Source organism: Kwoniella europaea, chromosome 2 (assembly GCF_036810445.1).
Source record: "Kwoniella europaea PYCC6329 chromosome 2, complete sequence".
Lineage (NCBI taxonomy): Eukaryota > Fungi > Basidiomycota > Tremellomycetes > Tremellales > Cryptococcaceae > Kwoniella > Kwoniella europaea.
The window spans coordinates 1612415-1636494 of NC_089488.1; the positions used below are offsets into that span (position 1 = coordinate 1612415).

At 43.6% G+C, this 24080-nt stretch overlaps 9 protein-coding genes across 9 annotated transcripts; 7 read left to right on the top strand and 2 right to left on the bottom strand.

Moving 5' to 3' along the window:
• Nucleotides 1-332: 332 nt before the first annotated feature.
• On the top strand, nucleotides 333-2059 carry V865_006944 (uncharacterized protein; the record flags this gene model as incomplete). Its single annotated transcript, XM_066230700.1, has 6 exons — nucleotides 333-400; nucleotides 493-809; nucleotides 882-1012; nucleotides 1093-1637; nucleotides 1709-1916; nucleotides 1988-2059. The coding sequence occupies 6 exons, from the start codon at nucleotides 333-335 to the stop codon at nucleotides 2057-2059; spliced, it is 1341 nt and encodes a 446-aa protein (XP_066086797.1).
• Nucleotides 2060-3830: 1771 nt separating this feature from the next.
• Nucleotides 3831-7194, top strand: V865_006945 (uncharacterized protein; the record flags this gene model as incomplete). The annotated part of the gene is made up of 5 exons (XM_066230701.1): nucleotides 3831-4238; nucleotides 4324-4902; nucleotides 4969-5861; nucleotides 5936-6736; nucleotides 6837-7194. The coding sequence occupies 5 exons, from the start codon at nucleotides 3831-3833 to the stop codon at nucleotides 7192-7194; spliced, it is 3039 nt and encodes a 1012-aa protein (XP_066086798.1).
• Nucleotides 7195-7651: 457 nt separating this feature from the next.
• V865_006946 (uncharacterized protein) lies at nucleotides 7652-8788 on the bottom strand (the record flags this gene model as incomplete). Its single annotated transcript, XM_066230702.1, has 5 exons — nucleotides 7652-7798; nucleotides 7906-8061; nucleotides 8189-8355; nucleotides 8437-8586; nucleotides 8728-8788. The coding sequence occupies 5 exons, from the start codon at nucleotides 8786-8788 to the stop codon at nucleotides 7652-7654; spliced, it is 681 nt and encodes a 226-aa protein (XP_066086799.1).
• A 1347-nt stretch (nucleotides 8789-10135) lies between these two features.
• V865_006947 (uncharacterized protein) lies at nucleotides 10136-12721 on the top strand (the record flags this gene model as incomplete). Its single annotated transcript, XM_066230703.1, has 12 exons — nucleotides 10136-10425; nucleotides 10511-10620; nucleotides 10693-10769; nucleotides 10843-10959; nucleotides 11033-11130; nucleotides 11190-11229; nucleotides 11304-11382; nucleotides 11444-11768; nucleotides 11861-12100; nucleotides 12169-12199; nucleotides 12273-12470; nucleotides 12551-12721. 12 exons carry the CDS (start codon nucleotides 10136-10138, stop codon nucleotides 12719-12721), a joined length of 1776 nt encoding a protein of 591 aa, XP_066086800.1.
• An 850-nt stretch (nucleotides 12722-13571) lies between these two features.
• On the top strand, nucleotides 13572-14754 carry V865_006948 (uncharacterized protein; the record flags this gene model as incomplete). The annotated part of the gene is made up of 5 exons (XM_066230704.1): nucleotides 13572-13798; nucleotides 13875-14055; nucleotides 14121-14426; nucleotides 14502-14562; nucleotides 14618-14754. 5 exons carry the CDS (start codon nucleotides 13572-13574, stop codon nucleotides 14752-14754), a joined length of 912 nt encoding a protein of 303 aa, XP_066086801.1.
• An 892-nt stretch (nucleotides 14755-15646) lies between these two features.
• V865_006949 (uncharacterized protein) lies at nucleotides 15647-16701 on the top strand (the record flags this gene model as incomplete). The annotated part of the gene is made up of 5 exons (XM_066230705.1): nucleotides 15647-15689; nucleotides 15876-15944; nucleotides 16191-16341; nucleotides 16421-16583; nucleotides 16663-16701. The coding sequence occupies 5 exons, from the start codon at nucleotides 15647-15649 to the stop codon at nucleotides 16699-16701; spliced, it is 465 nt and encodes a 154-aa protein (XP_066086802.1).
• Nucleotides 16702-17393: 692 nt separating this feature from the next.
• V865_006950 (uncharacterized protein) lies at nucleotides 17394-18494 on the bottom strand (the record flags this gene model as incomplete). The annotated part of the gene is made up of 3 exons (XM_066230706.1): nucleotides 17394-17750; nucleotides 17834-18082; nucleotides 18279-18494. The coding sequence occupies 3 exons, from the start codon at nucleotides 18492-18494 to the stop codon at nucleotides 17394-17396; spliced, it is 822 nt and encodes a 273-aa protein (XP_066086803.1).
• An 814-nt stretch (nucleotides 18495-19308) lies between these two features.
• V865_006951 (uncharacterized protein) lies at nucleotides 19309-20968 on the top strand (the record flags this gene model as incomplete). Its single annotated transcript, XM_066230707.1, has 4 exons — nucleotides 19309-19750; nucleotides 19873-20029; nucleotides 20123-20199; nucleotides 20256-20968. The coding sequence occupies 4 exons, from the start codon at nucleotides 19309-19311 to the stop codon at nucleotides 20966-20968; spliced, it is 1389 nt and encodes a 462-aa protein (XP_066086804.1).
• Nucleotides 20969-21880: 912 nt separating this feature from the next.
• On the top strand, nucleotides 21881-23788 carry V865_006952 (uncharacterized protein; the record flags this gene model as incomplete). The annotated part of the gene is made up of 2 exons (XM_066230708.1): nucleotides 21881-22187; nucleotides 22272-23788. 2 exons carry the CDS (start codon nucleotides 21881-21883, stop codon nucleotides 23786-23788), a joined length of 1824 nt encoding a protein of 607 aa, XP_066086805.1.
• Between the last annotated feature and the right edge of the window lie 292 nt (nucleotides 23789-24080).

Genomic DNA, 24080 nt, shown 5'->3' on the forward strand with positions numbered 1-24080 from the left:
AGGTGAAAGCGGGATCAAATTCGGTCTACCCACAGGAAGCGTGAGTGCCACGCTGTTGACGTCATGCTATCATGAAATGCCACAAACCCCGTATCCGGGCTGAGCAGGATGATCCAGGGCTATTCCCCCATGCGGGGTTGAGTATCATACTCAGTGATTTATTACCGGTTGTAGCTTCACCTCGCATGATCCTCCTACTCACTCACTCTGCAACATATCAAGCCTTTATCAACCTCAACATCTACATCTATACATCTCATACTTTCCTTTTCATCCGTCATCTGTCACCTTCATTCAATCATCCACTCTACATCCCTATCGCTGCTATCACAATGAAATCCGCAGCTATCCTCTGCGCCGCTTTGGCAGCCGCTGCATCAGTCGAGGCTGGTGTCCATCGGTAAGTCCGGGTCCATCTTGGCCGCGTCATCGTCATCATCATCGTTGCCACCCCACACTGGTACCGACACTGACCAATGCCTTTCCCCTTAGAATGAAGCTTGAGAAGATCCCTCTTACTTCGACCTCCTTGCTGCCTGATGCATCCCACGTCAGACCATCACCAGAACAAGAGGCCGAGTGGCTCAAGCACAAGCACCTTGGTCTATCGCACGAGGAATTCTTCAATGGCCAAAAGCCCTTGATGGGCTTGGGTGGTTCGGGAAGAAAGGTCAAGGGCGAACATCATCACCATCACAACCACCATGAGATGAGTGATGAGGACAGAGAGAGGTTCTGGGCTCAGATGATCCACCATGAAGGTAACGAGAAGAGAACTTTGAAGGGCGGTCATGGAGTTCCTTTGTCCGGTAAGTCTTTGCCTTCATTCAACTAATTAGATACACTGTGATTCATTCAACCTGACATATGTGTTTTCATAGATTACATGAACGCTCAATACTTTGCTCCTATCACCATCGGTACCCCACCTCAAAGCTTCAAAGTAGTCCTTGATACCGGATCTTCCAACCTTTGGGTTCCCGGAGTCAGCTGTTCATCTATCGCATGTTTCGTATGTCTCAGTTTCCCTCTTGTCTCAACCTAAATCAAACAATGTCATGTCCATGTTACTGATCCTGATCGATCTTATAGCTTCACTCGAAATATGACAGTTCCGCTTCATCCACCTACAAGAAGAACGGTACCGACTTCGCTATCCGATACGGATCGGGTTCTTTGGAAGGTTTCGTTTCTCAAGATACAGTCGCGATCGGTGATTTGGTTATCAAACACCAAGACTTCGCTGAAGCCACCAAAGAACCTGGACTTGCCTTTGCTTTCGGTAAATTCGATGGTATCTTAGGTTTAGGATACGATACCATCTCTGTCAACCATATCGTTCCTCCATTCTACAACATGCTCAACCAAGGTTTACTCGATGAGCCTATCTTCTCATTCAGATTGGGTTCCTCGGATGAAGATGGAGGTGAAGCCATCTTCGGTGGTATTGACGATTCTGCTTTCACCGGTAAACTCCAGTATGTCCCCGTTAGAAGAAAGGGTTACTGGGAGACTGAATTGGAAGCTATCAAATTCGGTAAAGAACAACTTGACCTTGAAAACACCGGTGCCGCCATCGATACTGGTACTTCGTTGATCGTCATGCCTTCTGATGTTGCTGAGTTACTCAACAAAGAGTGAGCTACTTTAATGCGATCGATTTATCCGCTCGATAGGCCATAGCTAACGTTTTGTCAAACCATACTAGGATTGGTGCTCAAAAATCATGGAACGGCCAATACACTGTTGACTGTAACACCGTTGACAGCCTCCCTCAACTCTCTTTCGTTTTTGCTGGTAAATCATACACTCTCGATGGTAAAGATTACGTCCTCAATGCAGGGGGTACTTGTATATCATCCTTCACCGGTATGGATATCCCTGCTCCTATGGGTCCTCTCTGGATCGTGGGTGATGTGAGTGATACAATACAACTTCCTTTCACTACATGATCGAAGGATTGCTGATGGGATTATGCATGAAATAGGTCTTCCTCCGAAAATACTACACTGTCTACGACCTCGGTCGAAACGCTGTCGGTTTCGCTTCTGCCAAATAAAACCGAGTATGAGAAAGACGAAAACATTTGAGATCGGAAAAGTGATAGAAGGAAGAAGAATTAACAAGACCATTTAACGGTTAACGGAGTCAGATGTCAGTTCGGTAGTGTTAGCAGATACCCCTCACACAACACATGAATTGTGATAGCATCGTTTTTTCTAGAAAGTAGTTTTTAGTACTGTTTCGTTATCTGACTTGCATGTATATTTTGACCTGAGCAGTTAACTCATGGACGGATCTCGCTTGATCATTTGTAGCATATCCGTCTTAGGTTGAAGGCTTGTCGTCGGCCGGTAAATAACTGTTAAAAGTACCCTGATCTTGGAGGACGGAGGTATCTCATAACAGAACTCCGGCGAGCGATTCGTTGATACGGCGCAGTCCAGTGGGAATAGCAACCGAGCTGCGATGATTCGTGACGGAGCTAAAACAATTTGATGCATAAGCTGAGCTGTAGAAATACAAGCTCAGGGAGCCTTGGTTCCCGCTCATCTCGGACACAGTGTATTCTAACACTCTATCATAACACCTTAGCTTCTATCGAAAGTGTATGCATCAGAGAAAAGTGCTTCCTTGATGATGTATGTATAGATTGGATGAGTTGCATTCATTCTGTCCCGGTTATGCATGTGCTCGTGACCACCGCATTTCCCTTACGTTGTCTCGGCGTGAGGAAAGAAGCAATTGCCCTGTGCACTCTTATGACATTTCCGCAAGCCAAGCTTCATCTTGTCTTAGTTTGGATGGGATCATGAATATCCGCGTCCGATCGGAACCTACAGTACGAGTACTGTGCGCTATGCAAAACGGGATCTGATCTGTACGTATGATGACTGCGCAAGTGATATATACGTCGTTGCGATGGGTGCCATGTTTTGCTATGTGACGGGAAGACCCTCCCCATGAGGGTGACTTGCGGCGATATGGGGGAACCGAGCAACCGAATAAGCAAATCGCCAAATCGCAGGCCAACCTCCGCATGCTGCATGGCGTGGTGGGAATTTCGAGAGTGAGCCTCGAAACTGACTAGATCTGATCACCATCATCATCATCATCATCATCGGGTCTATCAATCAACAAACCTACACGAATACCCATATCCCGATTCCATCTGTTCTTTTTCACTCTCCTGTTCTTTCATTTCAGTACTATTCTCTCACTTTCTGATTCTTCAAGATTCAGTGAAATCAAGAAGAGTCTAAAAAGGTGGAGGTTGTCCAGTCTACCTTGAACCCACGTAATACGGATTTTCTGAATTCAAGGCTTTTTTTCTTTGGGTCATCTGAATACGATTCAAGCACAAGCCAAGCCGGCGCCGCTCTCGCCTTCTTGTACACTTACACTTTCAACGACGAATCTCAGCCTTTCGGAGAAGGGAGAAGGGGGATAGAAAGAGAGTTTCAACAGGTCTCACAGATCTCTTTGTAGAAGCGAGCGCAGAACGAGATCTGTTGCGTCGTCCCTTTCATAATCAATACATCTGATCGATCAGGAATAGAATAAACAAATCTACACAGTCAAGGAAGAGGCTGGTATCAGCTGAGACTTTCGGAGCAAGTACATCATCCAAGTATCTTTACATTATTGGTGTACGACTACATTTCAGTTTCATCCCGGTACCGCATCCTGTTGTGTTCTCGGAACACCCCTTACATTCTACTTATCTCCCGCCACCGAGAAACCCGATATATTCCCATCACCATCACCCTCTTTAGAAGTCTTCTTATTCGGAAGCGATCATCACCCTTAGCGACGATCAATCAGTAATCATGGCATCAATGACCGCTTCGCCCATCCCATCAACTTCCACTCCGGTGCTGGCTCATCCCCGGATAACCTTGCGACCATCATCATCCACTGGATCAGCCTCAGCCTCTGTATCAGCCTCTGCGCGAGTCACACCAACACCATCAAGGCCCGACTCCGAAGAAGATGAGCTTCAGGATGATGAGAGGCCTTCACCAGCACCCTTGGCATCATCAACAAGTCAAGTTCAGAACCAGACGCCGCTGTTGACTTCTACAGCTATGAAAGCACCACTTCCACCTCCTGTATCGGCGATAGCCTCGGGATCAGGATCGACCCATTCGCCAAGTCCTCGAGGTGGTGGGTATAGTGGCGGAGGTGGGAAAAGTAGGAAAAGCAGTTGTGAGCTATGTCATCATAGGAAGATCAAGGTAAGATTGGCTTTGTCTCTATGTCCCCACTCGACGGGAGATGACTTTGCCTTCGACTTTGACTGACATGATTTGATATATATAGTGCGATCAACAAAGACCCTCCTGTTCATCTTGTATTCGTAAAGGTCATTTCTGTAAATATGCAGAAGAAGCTGAACAAACCCATCAATCCACTTTATCATCATCATCATCATCTTCGATACCTAAACCAACTACCAATCAACGAGCCATGAGCGTTACGATCGTCAATGCTTCTGATCCATCTATCAAATATACAATGCCTGTACCCGCTGCCAATCCACATACGCCCGCTCTCAAAGTAGGCTACGGTCAGAACAACAACAACAATCACCCTGAATGGAAAGTTGCTGATAGTGGAAGTGCAGAGAAGAAATCGGCAGAAAGGAGAGAAAGGATCGTTTCTGGATTCGATAGTGATTCGGAAGATGAGATCAAAGAGGGAAGTGTGAAGGGAAAGGGGAATAACAAAGCTAAGGACTTGGATGGGGAATTAGCTGCTTTGGTGGAAGGTGAAACGGAAACTAAACAGGAGGAAATTGATGAGTTGGAAGATGATATGAAAGAAGGTAGTGTTGAAAGTGAAGATAAGGACAAAGAAAAGAAAAGAGGTATAGTAGTAGATGATGATTTATCGGGAGAGGTGAGTGTTCTCTTCATAGTCATCATCCTGATAGATGAAACAACTAAATCATTGTGTCATTGTTAGCTACTTGAATTGGCTTCGGCCCCACCCAAGAAAAAGAAGAAACCCACTCCCACAGCTTCATCTTTGACTACTACATCTCAACAAGGGTTCTCGCGACCTGCGCCTAAACCCATCCCCAATAGACCCTCATATGGAAGATCATCTCTTCCTGCTGGTGTCCTTCCTCCTACTCCTGCGACCAGCACTGCTGCTTTGTCATTCACCAATAGAGTAGAAAGCACTCGATTCGACCCTTATTCCACCCCATTGCAGAACCTCGCCACTTCCCTTCCATCTCCGGACATGCAAAATATCTTATTCAATACATTCTTCAATGACCCATTCTTGAACGAGGGGATATCGCTTCTCCAGCCGCAATATCTAGACGACTTCAAGGGTCTCTTAGAGAGAAAGAATACTAGACTCCAGCCTGGTGATGCTACGACTTTAGCCAATGCATTTGCATTCCTGGCTACGGCTTTGAGGATACTGCCTGACGAAACTAGTAAACTGCTATTGGCTAGTCAAGTCTATACGAGTGGAAGCACCACCACCTCTTCCCAGTTCCCCAGATCACTCTCGAAAGTAATCGCTTGTCAACCTGCCTCGATGAACGATGTCACACCTCTTGACCAAAGGTATCTGGACCTGGCACTTGTGTCGGCTCAGATAGCTGAACAGTCGGATCCACCCAGTGTCATGTTGGTCATGCTCAAATTGGTTTTATATCGATTCTGCATGTTGGGTCATCGAAGGGACAAGGTCGTTTTGGCTGGAATGTGGTTGGCTCAAGCTGTCAAAGTTGCTCAAGCTTTAGGAATGGGCAAGGAATGGGAAGGGCTTACTCAAGGAGAGAGGGAACTGAGAAGAAGAGTCATGTGGTCTTTGTATGTCGCTGATAGACATCATTCTTTGTAAGTTGATGTATACTTCGAAATCATTATCTCAAACACCAACTGACGAGCCAAAATTACAATGATCTTCACAGCGAAACTTCGTTCCCTTACACGATCATGGATGCTCATCAAGGTATTCACTTACCTTCCCCAATGGCCGAAACAGATTTGTACAAACTCCGGCCAGACATCCGTGAACTTCCCGCTCATGCCACCGAACTAGCTCCTACAGCATGTACCGCCTTATTCATCCATACGCATCTCGCTCGACGTATTACCCCGATCTTAGATTCGTTCGCTACGATCTCAGCAGCCAATACACCTCATGATCTCGTATTGAGGTTCGACGCTTCGCTGGACGCCTTTCAAGAGGCCTTGCCACCTTATTTCAGATTATTCCCATTGACTGAAACTCGATTCGATTCTACTCATCCTTATCTTGTCGCTCATCGAATACGACTTCACTCTACGCTATTATCTTATCGAATTGGTGTACATCGTACACACCTCTTAACTTATCTTACACCTACTACGCCCAGTGGTATAAGACAGGTTATAGCTCAAGTGTGTTTGGCAAGTTTGAGAGTCCAGAGATCATCCAAGATGCTAGATCCTAAAATAACTTTTAGATTATTTAACCCCATGGTGGTATTTGAGAATGCCTCTACGTTGGCCTTGATAATGTACGTTGAGAAAGCTTTGAATTCCGATATGGATGGAATGGGAAGATATGCCAATTCGAATGAATGGATTTCGATGAGATCGGGATTAGCAGAAGCGAACGAGTTGTTGGATAATGTCCAACCTGGTGAAGGGCAGACGTACGCTAGGAAAGCTACGGCGGTATTGAGAGAATTAATGATCAAGTTGGATACGCCATTGTCTATCAAAGTGTAGGTTTGAATATATGACATTTTTGGTCTTTCGCTATGAAATGTTATTTTCTGGGGGAGAGATCGATACTGAGGCTAACATTATATGTCGTTTCTTTAGAATGCCCTCTCAACAAATACCGAATGATGTAGAAATGTCACCTTTGAAAATTACCACTCCTTTAGATTCGCAACGACCAAATCATCATCACCAATCACCCAACCCACATTCTATGTCGGTCTCTCCCAAATCACATGTCAACGTAAATGACAAGCATTCCACATCCATGTCCATGTCACCTCAGAAATCGTCTTCATCTTCTTCATCGGCTAACGGTATACAGCAGAAACAAGGAATGATGATTAACAATATCATCACCTGGTTGGAGGAATTGAGAAAAGGTGGGATCAACTTGGAAGTTTTGTTGAGGGAACCTGAGTGGGTTGGTGGATGGGAGAGGATCATTATTGGGATGTAAACGGGGAGTCTGATCAAGAGAAAGAACAACGAGATTGATGAATTTGATATAGTCATTGTATAATACAATATAGCATATCTTGATGATGGGGTTCTCTTACGTATATAGATACGATATGAATTTATGAATCGTCATATATCATTGATGACAACACTACAATTCTTTAGGAATCATTGGTGAAGTATTATCCATCTCCGGTTACTCGTAAAACCATAATTCGGAAGTAGGAGCAAAAGCAGAAATACATTATTTATGGTTTGTTTCGATATAACCTCGTAGCGCGTAGAATACATGAACACAAGGCAAGTTTTGATAATCTTTTCCAATCTATTGGAATCATAATACTGTATTAACCGACCAAGATCGAGACCAAGAGACCGAAAATGAAGACGAAGCAATATCGCAGAAATGAAGATGGAAAAATGAACAAAACTTTGTTGACTTCGATAGATCTTGTTCACATTGTCACGCAACATCCACCTGAATCATCCAGATCGTCTTTCCTCCGACGTTTCTCATGAGCATGAATATTCGACTGTGTAGCCATTGTGAGATCCTCGTTGGGCGGCAGTATACCTATTGATTGATCTAGTAGCATTTGACGCTATAACGAGCATGGGAATAATTCCATAATATAAGTATGTTTGTTTCTCTATGCCATGAATTTGTGTCGGGTGAACGATTTATTAGTTTACAGCATGATAAACTCACCCTTTGATCCTTCCTTACCAGCTTGACCAATTCCCTGAAAGCCACTTCTACATTAACTCCATCTGCTGCTGAACATTCTATGAATGGCGCAGAAAGTGATCTAGCCATCTCTCGACCTTCGAGTTGACCTACTGCTCGAAGTCTTGATAAATCGCACTATATCCCAAAAAAATAACAAATAAAAGTGCAAAGTCAGGTCAGATTGATCATACCTCTTGGAATTGCAAATACGAGTCTGACAGTAGTGAACCGTAGGATGGGGTAATAGCCAAATCCAACCCACCTTGTTGGAAACTACCACGCAGGGTACATAATCTCTATCTTTCACTCTCAGTATCTCCCTATGAAAGTTTGGTAAAGATTCGAATGTCGGTCGATCCGTTATGGAATACACCAATAAAAAACCCGCTCCGAAAGTGTACCATTGATCTGCCATCGCTGCGAATTCCTCTATAACAAGTCGCCACGCAAAAACACGTTAGATCGCCTGTAAATATTCGAGGTGATCAGTGAGAGACAAAGGTTGCTCACCTTGTCCAGCCGTATCTAATATTTCCAAAGTAACTGCCTCATCATCCACTACGAATTGTCGCTTGTACGAATCTTCTATAGTGGGGTTATAACCTTGATCGTAGAATTGGGAAGTTACGAATCGGATTGTCAATGCGGATTTACCGACACCTAAAAGAGAGTTCATACCACATTAGTAAGCCCCCGTACCAGTTGTAGATATAGGCAGGAAGGTACGACCAAGAAGGATGAATTGTATCTTCAGAGGATATTCAGACATGAGAGAAGAGATGATGTTTCGACTTCACTTACCACCACCGCCTACTACTACCAATTTCTGCTCACGATGCCCGTTTTTTCCTGGAGGAGGCATCTCTGCCTACAGCTTGTGGAGCTCGATTCGATTCTAAATGAATTTCTCAATTACGACCAGAGCTTCTCTGTTGCAACCCAGTGATGAATCGGGATCAAATGTAGCGGAGTAATTGGAATGAGAAGTATGGTGTTAGGTCGATGAGAAGATGAAAGGATAATACTGGTGAGAGTGGGAATCTACACAAGGATGAAGGGTGGAAGTTCGACTGATCTTGATATACTCTAATTGGACTCGCTTGTTACAGTGTGAGAGACGCTTATAGCTTGATGCCTATATTCACTTCGAGCCAGAAGCCGATCCTGTCTCGGCTGAGCTGGACCTGGAGTTTATTGAGATGTTTGTTGATCCACTGGAGGTACTGCCCTTGAGATATGCGGTGCGGCTACACTGCTTTCCTCTAGGCTGATTACACTATTACACTAGAGAGGCGAAGTAAAGTGAAGCGGCGCCCTAGAGACTAGAAAGAAGTCGTTTTTGCCTAGATGAGATGATGATGATCTCGATGGTGAATTGACGTTCTTATCTTCTCGTGGATGATGAAGCCGACCTATTGATTCCCCCTATACATGAGCTAGGTTGAAGATGGTTTGAGGATATTATCGTATTCCTTTCACGCCTCTTTCCTCTTCGTGGGAAAATCTATACTGATACGGTCTTTATGTCGACAGACGATAAATGGGTTAAGGTACGAACAAACCTGGACTGATCGATGTTAGTATATACCTTGATCGGGTCCCAAGGCGGATATGAAACCGAGATTGACTTGATGACTGACAATAGATGAACAAAGGAGTGAAGACTGATCATCGTCTTACGTAGACCAAATCACTTCCTTTAGGTGTTTACGATGTATGAAGCGATGGAACGTTGGAGTCAACCTTGCGCACACTCGGCAACTTTTGGCGCTGGCTGTGACATGGTAGCATTGGGTGTGACATGTACTGTACATGTCTGTGAGTAGATGTGAACATTCTGGTCTGATTGTGTGTGTATGGCTGATGGTACATGTGGTCTGATGGAGTGATGCATTGATGGATGTGATCGACGCCATCAAACCAACCAAGACACACACAACATACACAAACATGAAATCGAAATCACTCACGCTTGGACCACCCGCACCTTTCCTTTGATCCGGCCGGACCCTTACTCTGCTTTTTACCCAAAGTGGTAATTCCGATTGACTGGGAGTTGCCGGGATTGAGTTTAACCGATATGTCCACTCTGTAACGTGACCTGTGTTGCGATCATTCGGACCAGACAAGTCAACCAGACCATGTATCAATATATATCATGTCATTCAGTCTCTCAATTCATCATTATCGACTACTGGCAAGCCTCACAATGTTAACACGGACACTGACACGCCCGACAAGGGTATCCCGCCTGTCTACCACTACTACAATCACAAGAAGAACTTTGATACCTCAGCCACCCCCTTCTATCGTTGCTCCTCGCCCACTACCCACCCTCCACCGACCAACTTCCGAAGATGCCCAGTCCAACAGGTCGTACATGACCAAGCTTCTCGAAGAGCTTGGTAGTTTGAGAGGCAAAGCTAAAGAAGGAGGCGGTGAAGCCACGTTAAAGAAGTGGAAAGATCGAGGTCAGGGGAAATTGGGTGTAAGAGAGAGGTGAGTGTGGTTGACAACATTATCCTTGGAGTCATAATTACATATGTATATTTGAGGCTCATTTGCTAATGGTTATCATTTTTAGAATTACTGCTTTACTTGATCCGTCAAGTCCATTTGTTGAGCTTTCCCCTTTGGCGGCTCATGAAGTATATCCAGATCCATTACCTGGTGCGGGGCTAGTCACTGGAATAGGTGAGCACTTTGTAAATGGCTTTGCCAGATACTTTTAGTAGAACTAAAGCTAATTTATGATGTCGACAATAGGCATGGTAGCGGGAAGGAAATGTATGATTATCGCGAACGACCCAACCGTCAAGGGAGGCGCATATTACCCTTTAACCGTCAGTGAACCCAACACTGGTCCTTCAAAGATTGAATCTTTCAGCTTACCTTCCGATCTAACATGTGTGCTAGGTCAAGAAACATCTCCGAGCTCAGCAGATAGCTCTAGAAAACAAACTTTCATGTATATACCTCGTCGAATCTGGTGGTGCGGCATTACCATACCAGGCAGAAGTTTTCCCTGATCATGTGAGTCAATTAACTTTAGTGTAGGAGTTCATATACCTCTCTTTAGATCTGTAGCTAATCTGATACTATCCAGGACCACTTCGGAAGGATATTCTACAATATGGCAAGAATGTCGGGTCTTGGTATTCCCCAGATTAGTGTGGTGCATGGTATAAGCGTAGCTGGAGGAGCGTGAGTTGGGTCAAACAGTTCTTTGGGAAAGTTGGAGCTGACTTTATCTTGACGATCAGATATATGCCTGCTATGTCAGATGTTGTGATCATAGTCAAGGTCCGTTCCCATATCTCACACCCACATGAATATTTCAAACATCAGAGCTGAGGTTGTATTGCGATACTATCCAGAACCAAGGAAGGATATTCTTAGCTGGCCCTCCATTGGTGAAAGCTGCTACAGGAGAAGTGATTGACGAAGAGACTCTAGGTGCGTCTCTCATATAGTCTAGCCGTTTTTCCATGTATTTTCTGATCTCGTGTTTGATCAGGCGGAGGAGATATGCATACTTCAGTATCGGGAGTAGCAGACTACCTAGCCACCTCCGATTCTCATGCCCTTTCACTCGCCAGAGAAGCTATTCAAGATTTGGGTCCGGCAACGACACCTAACCTCCGTGACCTGAAGAATAAACCTATCAAGGATCCAATATATCCTACTAAAGAGTTGGATGAGATCGTCCCATCTGATCCGAGACAGGCTTATGATCCTAGAGAGATCATAGCTAGATTAGTAGATGGGAGTGAATTTAGAGAATTTAAGAGGGAATACGGTAAAACTATCATCACTGGTTTTGCCGAAATACACGGTCATACGTAAGTCTCTCATCTCCTAATCAGACTATACCGATATACACATACATGGAAGATTAATCGATTGATGCTAACCATACCGCCGTGATTGACAGTGTCGGTATAATAGCCAATGCGGGTGTATTGTTATCTCCCTCAGCACTCAAGGCCACTCACTTCATTGAACTTTGTTCTCAGCGGGGTATACCCCTGGTATTTCTGGTGAATGTCAGTGGATATATGGTGGGAGAGAAGGCTGAAAGAGGAGGAATAGCCAAGGATGGTGCGAAGATGGTTAGAGCGGTTGCTAGAGCAAAGGTTGAGAAATATACGGTAGTGGTTGGCGGAAGTTATGGGTGAGTGAACAGTATCAGACTGTACTGTACGATAGCTGATAATAGGATTTTTGCGGTTGGGGTTGTAGAGCTGGTAATTATGGGATGTGCGGAAGAGCGGTAAGCTGCTATTTCCAAGATTGAACTGTCATTACATACAGAGCTGTATGCTGAAGGATATCTTAACGTGTAGTATTCACCTCGATTCCTATGGATGTGGCCCAACTCCAAAATATGTGTGATGGGTCCAGATCAATTATCCACCGTGATGCATACAGTACAAGGTAAAAGACAGGATCAAGGTACAGATGCAGCAGAGAAGAAAAGACAAGAGTTGAAGGAGAAGATAGAGAAACAGAGTGATGTCTTATATTCCACTGCAAGGATTTGGGCAAGTGAAATATCCTTGATTGTCGACTCACAGATAAGAAGAGACATGGCTGATACAATGATTGGTTGGTATGTTTTTAGGATGATGGAATTATCAGACCCAGCGATACGAGGGATCTATTAGGGTTAGGATTAGAACTAGCACATGAGGGACGTGCTTCCCGAATTGGGAATAGAGGGAATGCGAATGGGAGTAGAGGTGAAATTGGGGCGGATGGGGATTCGGGTGATTGGGGGGTGTTCAGGATGTAACTTTGGGTTGAACAGGATTTATTGTACAGTAGATCGTATTTGTACTTTTTGTAAATTCTCAAGATAGTCATGCATGTACAGCAACACATTGTAAAGACTATGGTATGTTGATTGTCAGGTACCGCGGAAGGGTTACCCACCGACACGTCCTTAAAAGCGTGGATGCCAGTGATGGTTGACGACTCATAAGAGGTTGTTGATGAATGAAGTCCTATGCATACGATCCGCTCGTACGAATCTTACCGATCGCCTGTCCTACCTTCTTCACCTTTAGGATGATGGAGTCTAGATGTCAACGATGGGCCAAGACTGTGACGTTTCATGTTGGAGTGGAGCTTTTTCCTTCACGACGGGATCAGGAGTCTGTGATACTGTCTCCACTCGCGGTGTTCTCCAAGTGGCGTAGCAATCTTAACGATTCTCCTTGAAGGAAGTCACGACCGTCGTCAAGACTGTGATGCAACGTTGACAATGCACTTAGAATGCATGGTTTTGTTATCCTCAGCAGTAAAAGACCAAAATTGTGTTGACAGTATCTCCCAATCTTCGTTCTTCCTTCTCTTTCTTGTGAGCTTTCCAGGTGTCATCAGTACTGTAGTTATATTCTCTCTGTTTCATTCTCATTGCATTATCTTCTATAACCTCTTCGCTGGACGAAGAGCTCTCGACTACCTTAAAACAAATTGTCTATTCCACTGTCGTCACTCATTCATTACTGTTCAATATCATCAACCACTACGAGCAATTACTCATTCATGCATCTTCCTACTACTTTTGTAATACACCACCGACGAGAATCCACCGAAAATAACTCGTCGATAGACTCAACCTATATAAACTGTTGGATGCCATGGTCCCATTCAGATCACGCCAAAACAGAAAAGCAAAGTATCAAAAACGACAGGATGGCCCTGCTGAAGAACAAGCGACGAAGACCATATCGGTACAGACTCAAACGGTCGAAATTGACGCAGGAGGAAACCTACCCACTCCTTCGTCGATCTTAGATGATCCGACGGATGGAGCTGGTCAACTGAAATTGGCGATGATGTGGGAGACGACTAGTGAATTCGATACGTGTGTTCATCCCTTTCGCTACATCTTCTGGGAGAGTGAGTCGATTCGAGCTGAGCTGTTGGTTGGTGATTCACAGGGAAATTGGCAAGATGACTGAGAAATGCTTGATACCTGCCGATGATCCTTCTCAAAGATTCTGTGAGACTCTATTGAATGGTGAGATCTTTGGTGGGGCTATTGGAGATGGTACTTCCACTTCGAGTTCGAGTTCTGCTAGTGCTGTTAGTAGCACCTTGAGCGCAGAGACCATTGATCAGGTACGTCGTTCAGGTTCGAGTGGATGTGTTATGAAATGGAATTGACCTTTCAAGTAAATTGATAGTCAGCTTCAGCCACTGCCACTTCCACTGCTACAGCTACTGAGGGAGGTATCACCTCTTACTCCGAGACCAGCTCGTCAGAAACGGTCTTAACGCCAACCGATATCCCACCTACCACCCTATCCGAATTCCCTTCATCAACAACAAGCTCTACAGTGGTCGAAGCGACTGACTCGGCTAGTATCACGGATGTTGCTTTATCTTCAGGATCAGCCGAAAGCAGTATCCCAACTATAAATTTCACAGTCCAACCTGCTACTTCATCTTCCTCTGATGCAGCCGTGGCAGCCGCCTCGGAAGCTGCCGATGTAAGTCAACCTTTTCTGAGTCTTACCCTATGTAATATAGTCAGTATGCTGATAATTCGTATTGTGACGTTACAGACGGTAAGTATCCCGGGTCAACAACTCCAAGTACTCCCCATAGGTCTAGGTGTATTAGGTGGTAAGTTATTGCGTACTACAGCCGAACGACAAAAGCTGATAAAAGGGGTTGATAGGTCTAGCAGGTATAGCCATCCTTGTTGTCTTGTATGTGACCTATCAGCGAAGGAAGTTGAAGAAACAATTTAGAAGCAGGAAGTTGGCTGAGGACGCTGCTCCGATGGGAATGGGGAAAAGTTATGGATCAGCGTAAAGCCCTTGTAAGATTATTATGGTACTGTTCTGTCTTGTTGTTCTGCTTGTTTGCATGTATGGCACCGCTGTGTATACTGTATACTGTAATACAACACCTTTATGCAGGCTATAATGAGGTCTCGAGTTGATGATTTGTAGATCCAACAATCATATGACCGATGCACTTGAAGACTTGTCCAATCGGATCAATGAAACAGAGAGCCAAGCGTCATTTGTACTTGTTCTCTCCCTTTGCTTTGACACTTGCATCTTGGCATGTCCCACTTCGTCCCCCCCCCTTCCCCTAAAACATTACATTTAGTCCCAAAGCCACAGCATATATGAATCGCTATATGGAACGCAACTGACCAACTGACAAGCGAAATCAAATATCAACAACCACACAAAAAGCAAAACAACGCGGTGCCTTTTTGTTTACTCCCTGTTTTTCCCTGTTTATTCATGTCTAAATTACTTGATTAGGTAAGGTAGAGAGAGGACCGTGCTTGATTTTACTTTTTGACAGGAGGGATCCGTGCGTATGACCAAGAAAGGGGGGGAGAAGAAGGGGGGACGTAGTGTTTGAATGGACGAGTAAGAGTGACAGTTGACAGTTGACAGTTGCTACTCAACATACCTTGGATACCATCCACCTTCATTTTCGTCTTTCTACCTTTACTTTTACTTTTACTCATCATCATATAGCTCTTATACTAATTTTCATTCTGAAATCACTCTATCAACAGGTCGACCCAACCCCATCAACCAACAACCAACTCGGTACACGCTCATTCCAACTTTACGCTCACTACGCTACTCGAAAATAAACACTCAAATACCTGGAAACAACTGGACTGTCAGAACCGATAAAATCAGCTTTCAATTTAGATAAATAAATAATTATCAAAAAGATGTTCGCCGTTTTAGCTCTTGCTGCTCTTCCTCTTCTCTCTTGTGAGTGAACATATGAAATTACTATGAACACCATTCTGGCCAAATGGATGGATCACAAGTCATGCTGACGAGATCATTGATTAACCGACCTACCAACCAATTCCAAATTGCCACCTATCTCCTGATTTCACCTCTGAATATAATCTCAATCCCATCGATCTAAATACCTAACGTTCAATCGTTCAGCCGTCCTCGCCATTGACGGTTGTACACGTAATGCTACCGTCGTGGATGGTGATACTTGTGATTCCATCTGTAAGTTGCACTCGTGTGGCTTGGCTTGGCATGTCAGTGGTGTGTTGCAGTAGGACCGTGCGCTGACCAAACGAAATCAACGTTTCAACTTGTCTTTTGTCATCAATCTCAATCGTATATCGACCAAATCACCCATTTCATTGCAACCATCTCATGACATCCTCCCCTCTCCGTACGATGATACCCTATCCTATCCTATCCTATCCCCTTTCACATTGTCTTGGCAATAAACAATGCCACAAACAGCTCGAAAATACGGTGTATCAACATACCAACTCGCCCTCGTTAACGACGCTACCATCGATGAGAATTGTGATAACCTCGAACCGGGACAAGTCGTCTGTCTCGGTATTGAGGAACATGACTGTACCAAAGTCTACACCGTCGTTGCTGATGAGTTAGTATACAATCACTATAATTAACTAAAAACCATGCGGATGAGGATTGTGAGCTGATATCATATTTGCCTTGTCCAGCACCTGCGATTATATTCAACAAACTTATGGTATCTCCAACGAGACTCTTTGGTCCAACAACCCTCAAATCGACGCTGAATGCGGTAACATCTATATCGGTGAGGTCCTCTGTGTAGATACGGATTCTTACACTTACCCAACTTACAACGAGACTTTGTACAATGTAAGTCTCTAACGATCTTCCTTCCCTCTTGTCATGGAAAGCGTAGATGACTGACTGTTGTGTTGCGTTGTTGAACTAGGCCCTCGCTTACACTTACCTCCCCTTCTGTGACGAATAAACGTCTCTGATGAAACTGCACGTCACCCTTCGACTTCTTCTTATATATCCTTCGTAACGAAATCTCTCACTCTACAACGTTTTCAACATGTTTCTATGTTTAGTTCTTTTCGCTTTCTTTCGAAAATCCTAAGCAAGTCGTTATATATATATCCCTTTCCACTTTTGAATATCCTTATATACCCCTTTGATACTTTGAATTTTGTTGATGGACACTCTGGAAGTGTGGTGGAAGGACGAACGGACGAATGAATGAATGAATTCTTATGAATCTATTTGATCAGTCATATTCAAAGTGTCATTTGTAGATTTGTGGAATTGCAAGTGAAGACTCATCGTACTGACCAAACGAGTAACTGATAAAAGGTAAAATAGGATGTGAGTAATAAGATCTAGTTTACAAATCGAACGTAAACATACATTTGTGCATTCGTACATTACAATATTATAAAAGCGCAATAGAGGATTGACTGTTTCCCAGATGACCAAATGAGCATTGAAGAGAGAGTAGATGAAAAATGATATGATTCTACAACATTGAGAAATGTAACAACGAGATCATTTAGATATGAAATCTGTATTCTTCGATAAACCCATATATCCCTAATTGTGATCAACAACCTCTCCCTCGACTTGCCATTGTTTTAAACTATGTTTTACCCATCTATTCCTGCCTTTATCCTAAATTCCATCTTATCCGTTCCAACCCACCCGTGAACTTGAAACAGTAGCACTGGTAATACCCAGTTCGATCCCATTCCATTCCCTAATTATACTTTCCGGATCGTCCTCATCATACGTGCGATTAGGTGGTGATTCGGAGTCAGAGGCGGGACTAGGCATCTTGATAATAGTTACAATTTCGATTCGATCATTGACGAGTCCGTTCAAGATTTTAGGATCCGAAGAACAATCTAGGAATTTGGATGGTGGAGGAACGAGTGATTCGGGTCTGTATGCTAAGTGATTGGGGAAAAAGGGTAGGGAGGAGAATGGGATGGGTTGTAAAGTCGGTTCGGTCGGTTTGGGAGGTATGATGGCGAGAGGGTGCTATAAGACAGATGGTACCGGACCATACCATACCATCAGTATTTATAAAGACCAATCTATTTCGAGTTCGTTAATGGACTTACGAATTCATCTGATGTCCCCTGTCCTTGGTTCTGGTTCTGATCATCTACGACTGCCGAATATGAACCGGGACCTTCTCGCCGAAGTTGGTCTCCTTCCTGTGCCTGCTCTTGCTCTGGCCTATTTGCCTTCTCGATCTCCCACCAGTCAGGATGGTTACTCCCATCTGCTTTCATCCAATTCATATGTCTTCGATCTCGTAGAGGTATATAACCTGGTACGCCCGGTACGATCACGCCTAGTCGTTCGGCCTGGATAGGACATTAACGCATGACACATTAGCTCTACGAGTTCATTAAAGTGACGTCAAAGAGGAACCAAGATTGTATAATTGAACTCCGATTGATCTGCCTTTTCCCATGGGTAAAGATTTCCTGCACCGACGATACCTTCCCGCGTTCACGTCTGAAGCCTCATATGGGAATGCGGATAGCAAAAACCACTCACCTCTCTGACAATCGCATGTCTCCTCCTCCTAGCTCTCATCAAACTCAGAAAACTGACCAGACCGAACGCAGCCAGAAGACCAATGAGGATGTAAAATAGGTTTTTGTAGAATGATCCAGGGTTATTGGAGTTATTCGAATTGCTGGTGGTAGTGGTGGTTTGCGAAGGGGAGGAGGAAGATGAAGTGGTGGCATCGATAAAGGATGTTGAGGACATTGTTGTGAGAAGATGCTGGATTGAGAAGAGGGAGGAGAGTCAAGGTCCGATTGTGAATATTGACGTTGTGATTATAATGCAGTAAGTATGATAAAGATGGGATGGGATGGGATGGAAGAGATGATAATCCGGGTATTACCGATACTACAAAGTCGAATTCTTGGCTTTCTTGTCGAAAAGAGTACGAATGTCTTCCGTATTATACAGATAATATCGATACTGATATTGATTTGCGGATTATGATGCTCCTCTTCGTATTACACAGGTGTGATTATAAGAAAGGTAAGCGTCTCGTCCTTTGTTCGTGTATAGTTGATGATGGTAGATGATGTATTATTGTAATCTCCGACGACAGAGTATGAGAAGCATCGTCGTTCGTTATTCGTTGTTTACCGTTGGTTTGAGATTGTTGAGACGATGGGTAGGATGCGATGTGGGATATGGAAGTAATGGCGATGATGCTGTGAGTTATAAATAGGTACTCGAGTAGTGCTCTTATCGATAGTTTGGTTATAGCTTAATCGAATTAAACGATGGGATGGAGATCTTTGAGATCTTCCTTCACCTCCCTTTACCTTTTTTTGGCATGAGTGGCAAAATGGATGGGACGAGGAGTGATAAGGATTGGCAAACGGAGTGACGTGGATTAATCGGGCCAACGCATGATGCGGAGTCTCCATATTGCGTTGGATCGCGCAGTGATCAGAGAGCAAGTTTCGATAGCTTCGAGCGATATTCCAATGGGTGTGTATACAAGCTCATACCGAGTCATTATAATCGCTACTCACAACCTCATCCCACTCCCCCTCTCACCATGTCATCCCATCCTCCCCCTCAGCCCCCTCTCCAACTCCTATTCATGGGTACAGGCACCTCGACCGGACTACCCCTCACACCATGTTTGACTCTGTCCAACCCTTACCCAGAAGCGTTCAGCGACATGGTCCCCCTGCTCCGAGCCACATCCGAATCGGATTCTCCCATGGCCCACATCAAGGGAACTTGGAACCCCCAGGGGCAATTCCCAAATAATATACCTTGTCCATGCTGTCGATCGGCGGTCGATCAGGACGTACCGGAAGGGTGGAAGAATAAACGTGGTAATACTGGTGTACTGGTACGGAAACAGAATGAACAAACAGGTGGATATAAGAATTTATTGGTGGATGTAGGTAAGACGTTTAGAGAGCAGGCGGCGAGGTTCTTCCCTAAATGGGGGGTGAAGACTATCGATGCTGTGTTGTTGACACATGGACGTGAGTGATTTCAATAATTCTATATGGACTATATCAGATATCCTTCAGCAGAGCCGATTACAAATCTAAAACAAAAACTGATATCTCCGTATTGATTGATACGCTATGTTTGATATGTGTAGACGCAGATGCATATTTCGGTCTAGACGATTTGAGAGAATGGTGTATACGTCAAGGTAGAGCTATACCCGTATACCTGAATCAGGAGACATACGAGAAAGTATGTGAGGCTTTCCCGTACATGGTAGATAAAACAAAAGCTTCAGGAGGTGGTGATGTGTGAGTGTATGGTCTCTTATCGCGATTCATCATGACCATCGTACACAATGACAAACATAAATGTTCTTCAGCTGAAAAATTGTTCGTATATAGACCACAGTTGATATGGAAGATCATAAAAGATGATGATCAGCTAGAGATTGAAGGTATCGATGTGAAAGTTCTGGCTGGTGAGTGCAATCGCGCATATATAACATGACTCATGTACTGATTGCCTTGGTCATAGTCCACCATGGAATATATTTCCATACCATTCAACCTACATCTACCCCTACCACCACATCTCCATCAGAACGACTCGAGCCCGAACCGCTGATCTGTCTGGGATTCATGTTCGACAGTTCGATTATATACATTTCAGATGTCAGTTCGATCCCTGAACCAACCTGGCAACGTATGTTGGATCGACAACCACGACAACGACCTATATCATCTTCCGCCAAAATGATATTACCTACACCTATAGATACTCCTATCTCTACACCATCCAATGAAGAAGTCCAGACCCAAGATCAACTACCTATTCTTATAATTGACGCTTTATGGCCCCTACGTCCTCACGCATCGCATTTCTCCCTCAAACAAGCTTTACTCGCTGCCCTAAGACTCAAACCGAAATATACTTATTTGATTGGCTCGACGCATCCTACGACGCATTTCATGTGGGAGGAAATTTGTCTGGCGCTTCGTCCGGAAGGAGAAAATGGGAAGAGAGAACATCCCGATAGGGTACAGAGTGATTGGCTGGTAAAGAGAGTCATTGACAGAATCTATAACGAAAGATCACAAAAAGAAAGAGGGATAAAAGAACGATGGAATTTGGAGAATAAAGATGGGATTGTTAGACCTGCTTGGGATGGGTTGGTACTCCAAACAACACTAGATGGAGAAGGAGAGGTGGAAAGACTTGATTTGTCAACGAGGGGACTGGTGTATTAGTATGAACAGGATTAGATATAGTAGAGGGGTCAAGCTGATTGGTGGAGCTTCAGACGAAGTTATGCTAAAAGTATGCAAGTGTGGGACGTTGGAATATAGAGGAATGTACTGCAGTCGATTTATATAGAGCTTAGACTTATGTTTGCCATGTGTGTTGTACCAAAGAGAGAAAGAGATATAGAGATATCGGAAGGACATCATGCAGTACGTCTCCTTAATACTTGTTCAGCAATTTATCTGGCTCATTAGGCATCAGCCAAGATTCTGCTGTAGCGCATAATGCATAGTTCACCGTACTTGCTTGCTAGTAAATCAAATCATACTTGTAAAGATCGGAGCATGAGTCACCACTCGGCCCGTACATCCGTATGGATAGTATCCACTGTCACTGTGTGATTTCGATTCTGACCATGCCATCTAAGGGAGAAACGTCACGTCGCGCTAGAAGATATTGAAGACTCAGACCAAGCTGGAGGATAATGTTTCAGTCTGTCACTTTTCATCAAGATGAATGATCATTAATGTTCAATCTGATCTGATCTGATAGCAGTATCGCGAACGATATCATCTGGAAAAAGATATGATCTTCTTCATATGAATGACATCTACTGATTTGTCGTTTACCTATTTTTCTTTACTCACTTGTCAGATCGTATCTACTTCGTCAATTGAAGCAGTCCAACATTTCGCATTTTGCCTATTACGACAATACCTACAATGCCAACACCAACAACGTTGATTCCGATAGGATTGATCATACGGTCGATAATCTTTTTGCTGAATATCATCCCTTTACTATCCATAACATATCTCGCTCTTATATCTCTACAATGGATACTCAACTTCAACCCCCCGGTATATATACCACAGGGTTTATTTCTATCGAGCTATACTGCACTTGAGAGTGTATCCATGATACACTCATACTTCACATCCGAACCCAATATCACCAAGAGCAGATTAGAGATCTCAAGTGAAGATCGACGAGGGTTGTTCGAAGAGCTGATAAACAATCTGAGAGGGAAAGATCGACATGGTATAGATGATTGGTTAAGAGGGTGGTTCTATATTCCAGAGCTCCAATCACCAAACAAGGAAACTTGGAGTATGACGAACGGATTCAATCAATTGCAAAAATTTGAAGTCCCGGGAGAGGAAACCGAGGTATTGATGAGGTATCAAGAGAGTAAGAGAGGTAATGTAGAAGAATTACTCTGTGGTAAGTCATCTATCCCACCCCATCTTGACTGTACGGTAAGAGTAATTTATATATCATTAACTGATGATCGATTTGTCATACAAGGTATTTTCTTTGATTCCCCTCTATCTGAGGTACTCTCCGACCCGATCAAAAATCATACATTGATATCAATGATGAACCGACTGGAACTACAACGAAATCACAAATTTCCTTCCGGTCACAATAACTCTCTTAAACCTCTATGTCCAAGGTTGGATGACTCATTGGTTAAGAGTGAATATCGTCCTTTGGTATTTTACGTGGGTATGGCAATCGTCCATTGGATATTTGAACTTGTTATCTTCTGTGCAGGGTTCAGGAAGGTTAGACAAGGATATATGGCTGGATGGTATCATCCTAACGCACGAAAAAGCGGAATAATCAAATCCCTCATAAGACGATCCGCCGCCAAGGGTAACGAGGAAAAACAAGGACAACCACAACCACAACCTATCGTATTTATACCAGGATTAGCAGGACCTGTCTTCCTTATTCGCCTTATTCTCAATCTGTTAGTGTTGGACCAACCGATCTTGGTCATTGATCAACCCCATTTATCATCAAAATTACGACTAACAATGCCATTCACTTCGACGAACCCAATGGCAATACCGAGTTTACCTGAGATATCTAAAGATATCATATCGTTCTTACAGAAACAATCAGACTATGATAGACGCCCAAAGGCTAAGGAGGAGGCGAAGGAAGCATCCGTGGGAATGATGATCATTGCTCATTCCCTTGGTTCAGCACTAGCTTCATCTTTAATCAGATTTATCAACACCACCACCACCAAGTCTAGTACGAAAGTAGACGTGGATTTGGTATTGTTAGATCCAATATCAATACTGTTGAGTCACTCACACCTCTCAAGAACAATCTACCTCTCTTCTTCGAAGAAAGAAAAACAAGAAGGAAACATGGATATGCTCATAAGGTATTTCATAAGAGAAAAAGGGATGATGCGATACTTGATTAACGAATTCAATCCATTCGATTCTTTCTTCCCTATCCACTCGTACTCGAACTCCCCGAAAACATCCTCAAATGATAACAGGAAGTTGAAGATGAAGATGAAAGTGATTGTATCAGAGAAAGATCACTTGTTACCTATTTTTGAGATTGGATCTTACCTCTCGTCCAATCAGGTAAATCACGAGGTGTTACAAGGTATACAACATGGTTTGTGGGTGGTGGATAGAAAGGGATATAACAGAGTATGGGAGGGTATTGAAAATATGATGATGAAATCAGATATCAACAAGGACGATAACAGCAATAACTACCAATGTAAGGATGGAGAAGATAGAGCGATACAAGATACCAATTCGGGGTTTACAATGACAATGTCACGTACAAGATCGAAATCACTCTTACACTCATCCTTATCTGACATCCTCAGCTCAACTACCCTACAGAGCAGTCCACTTAAGATGAATATGACTCGGATGAGAAGTAGGACCATATCTTCTGGGGGGTATGGCTATGATAGCGAACAACAATCGATGAGTAGACAGTGCTCGTCAATTGGGATGAATAGAACTTTGAATCTGACTAGGTTCAAGAGGGGTTACAAATGAAAGTGTTTTGAGGGAAGTTCAAATTGATCAGGTCTATCGTCTGTACCTGTATGTGCATGTACGGTAAGTATATTGTAGCTTAGCTATATTGTAATGACGGTAGAAGTACCAGTGTATATTCTCAAATACAGTTATAGTGCTCGGTCGATAAGTTATCAAGCATGACTACATGACTAGTAGCTAGATTTCACTTCTGAGATGTATAAGTAATTACATGTATATGAGCCTTCGTATTGTATCAAAATCAATCTCATCCATGTTATCATATCCCATATTCATTGTTTGACAAAGC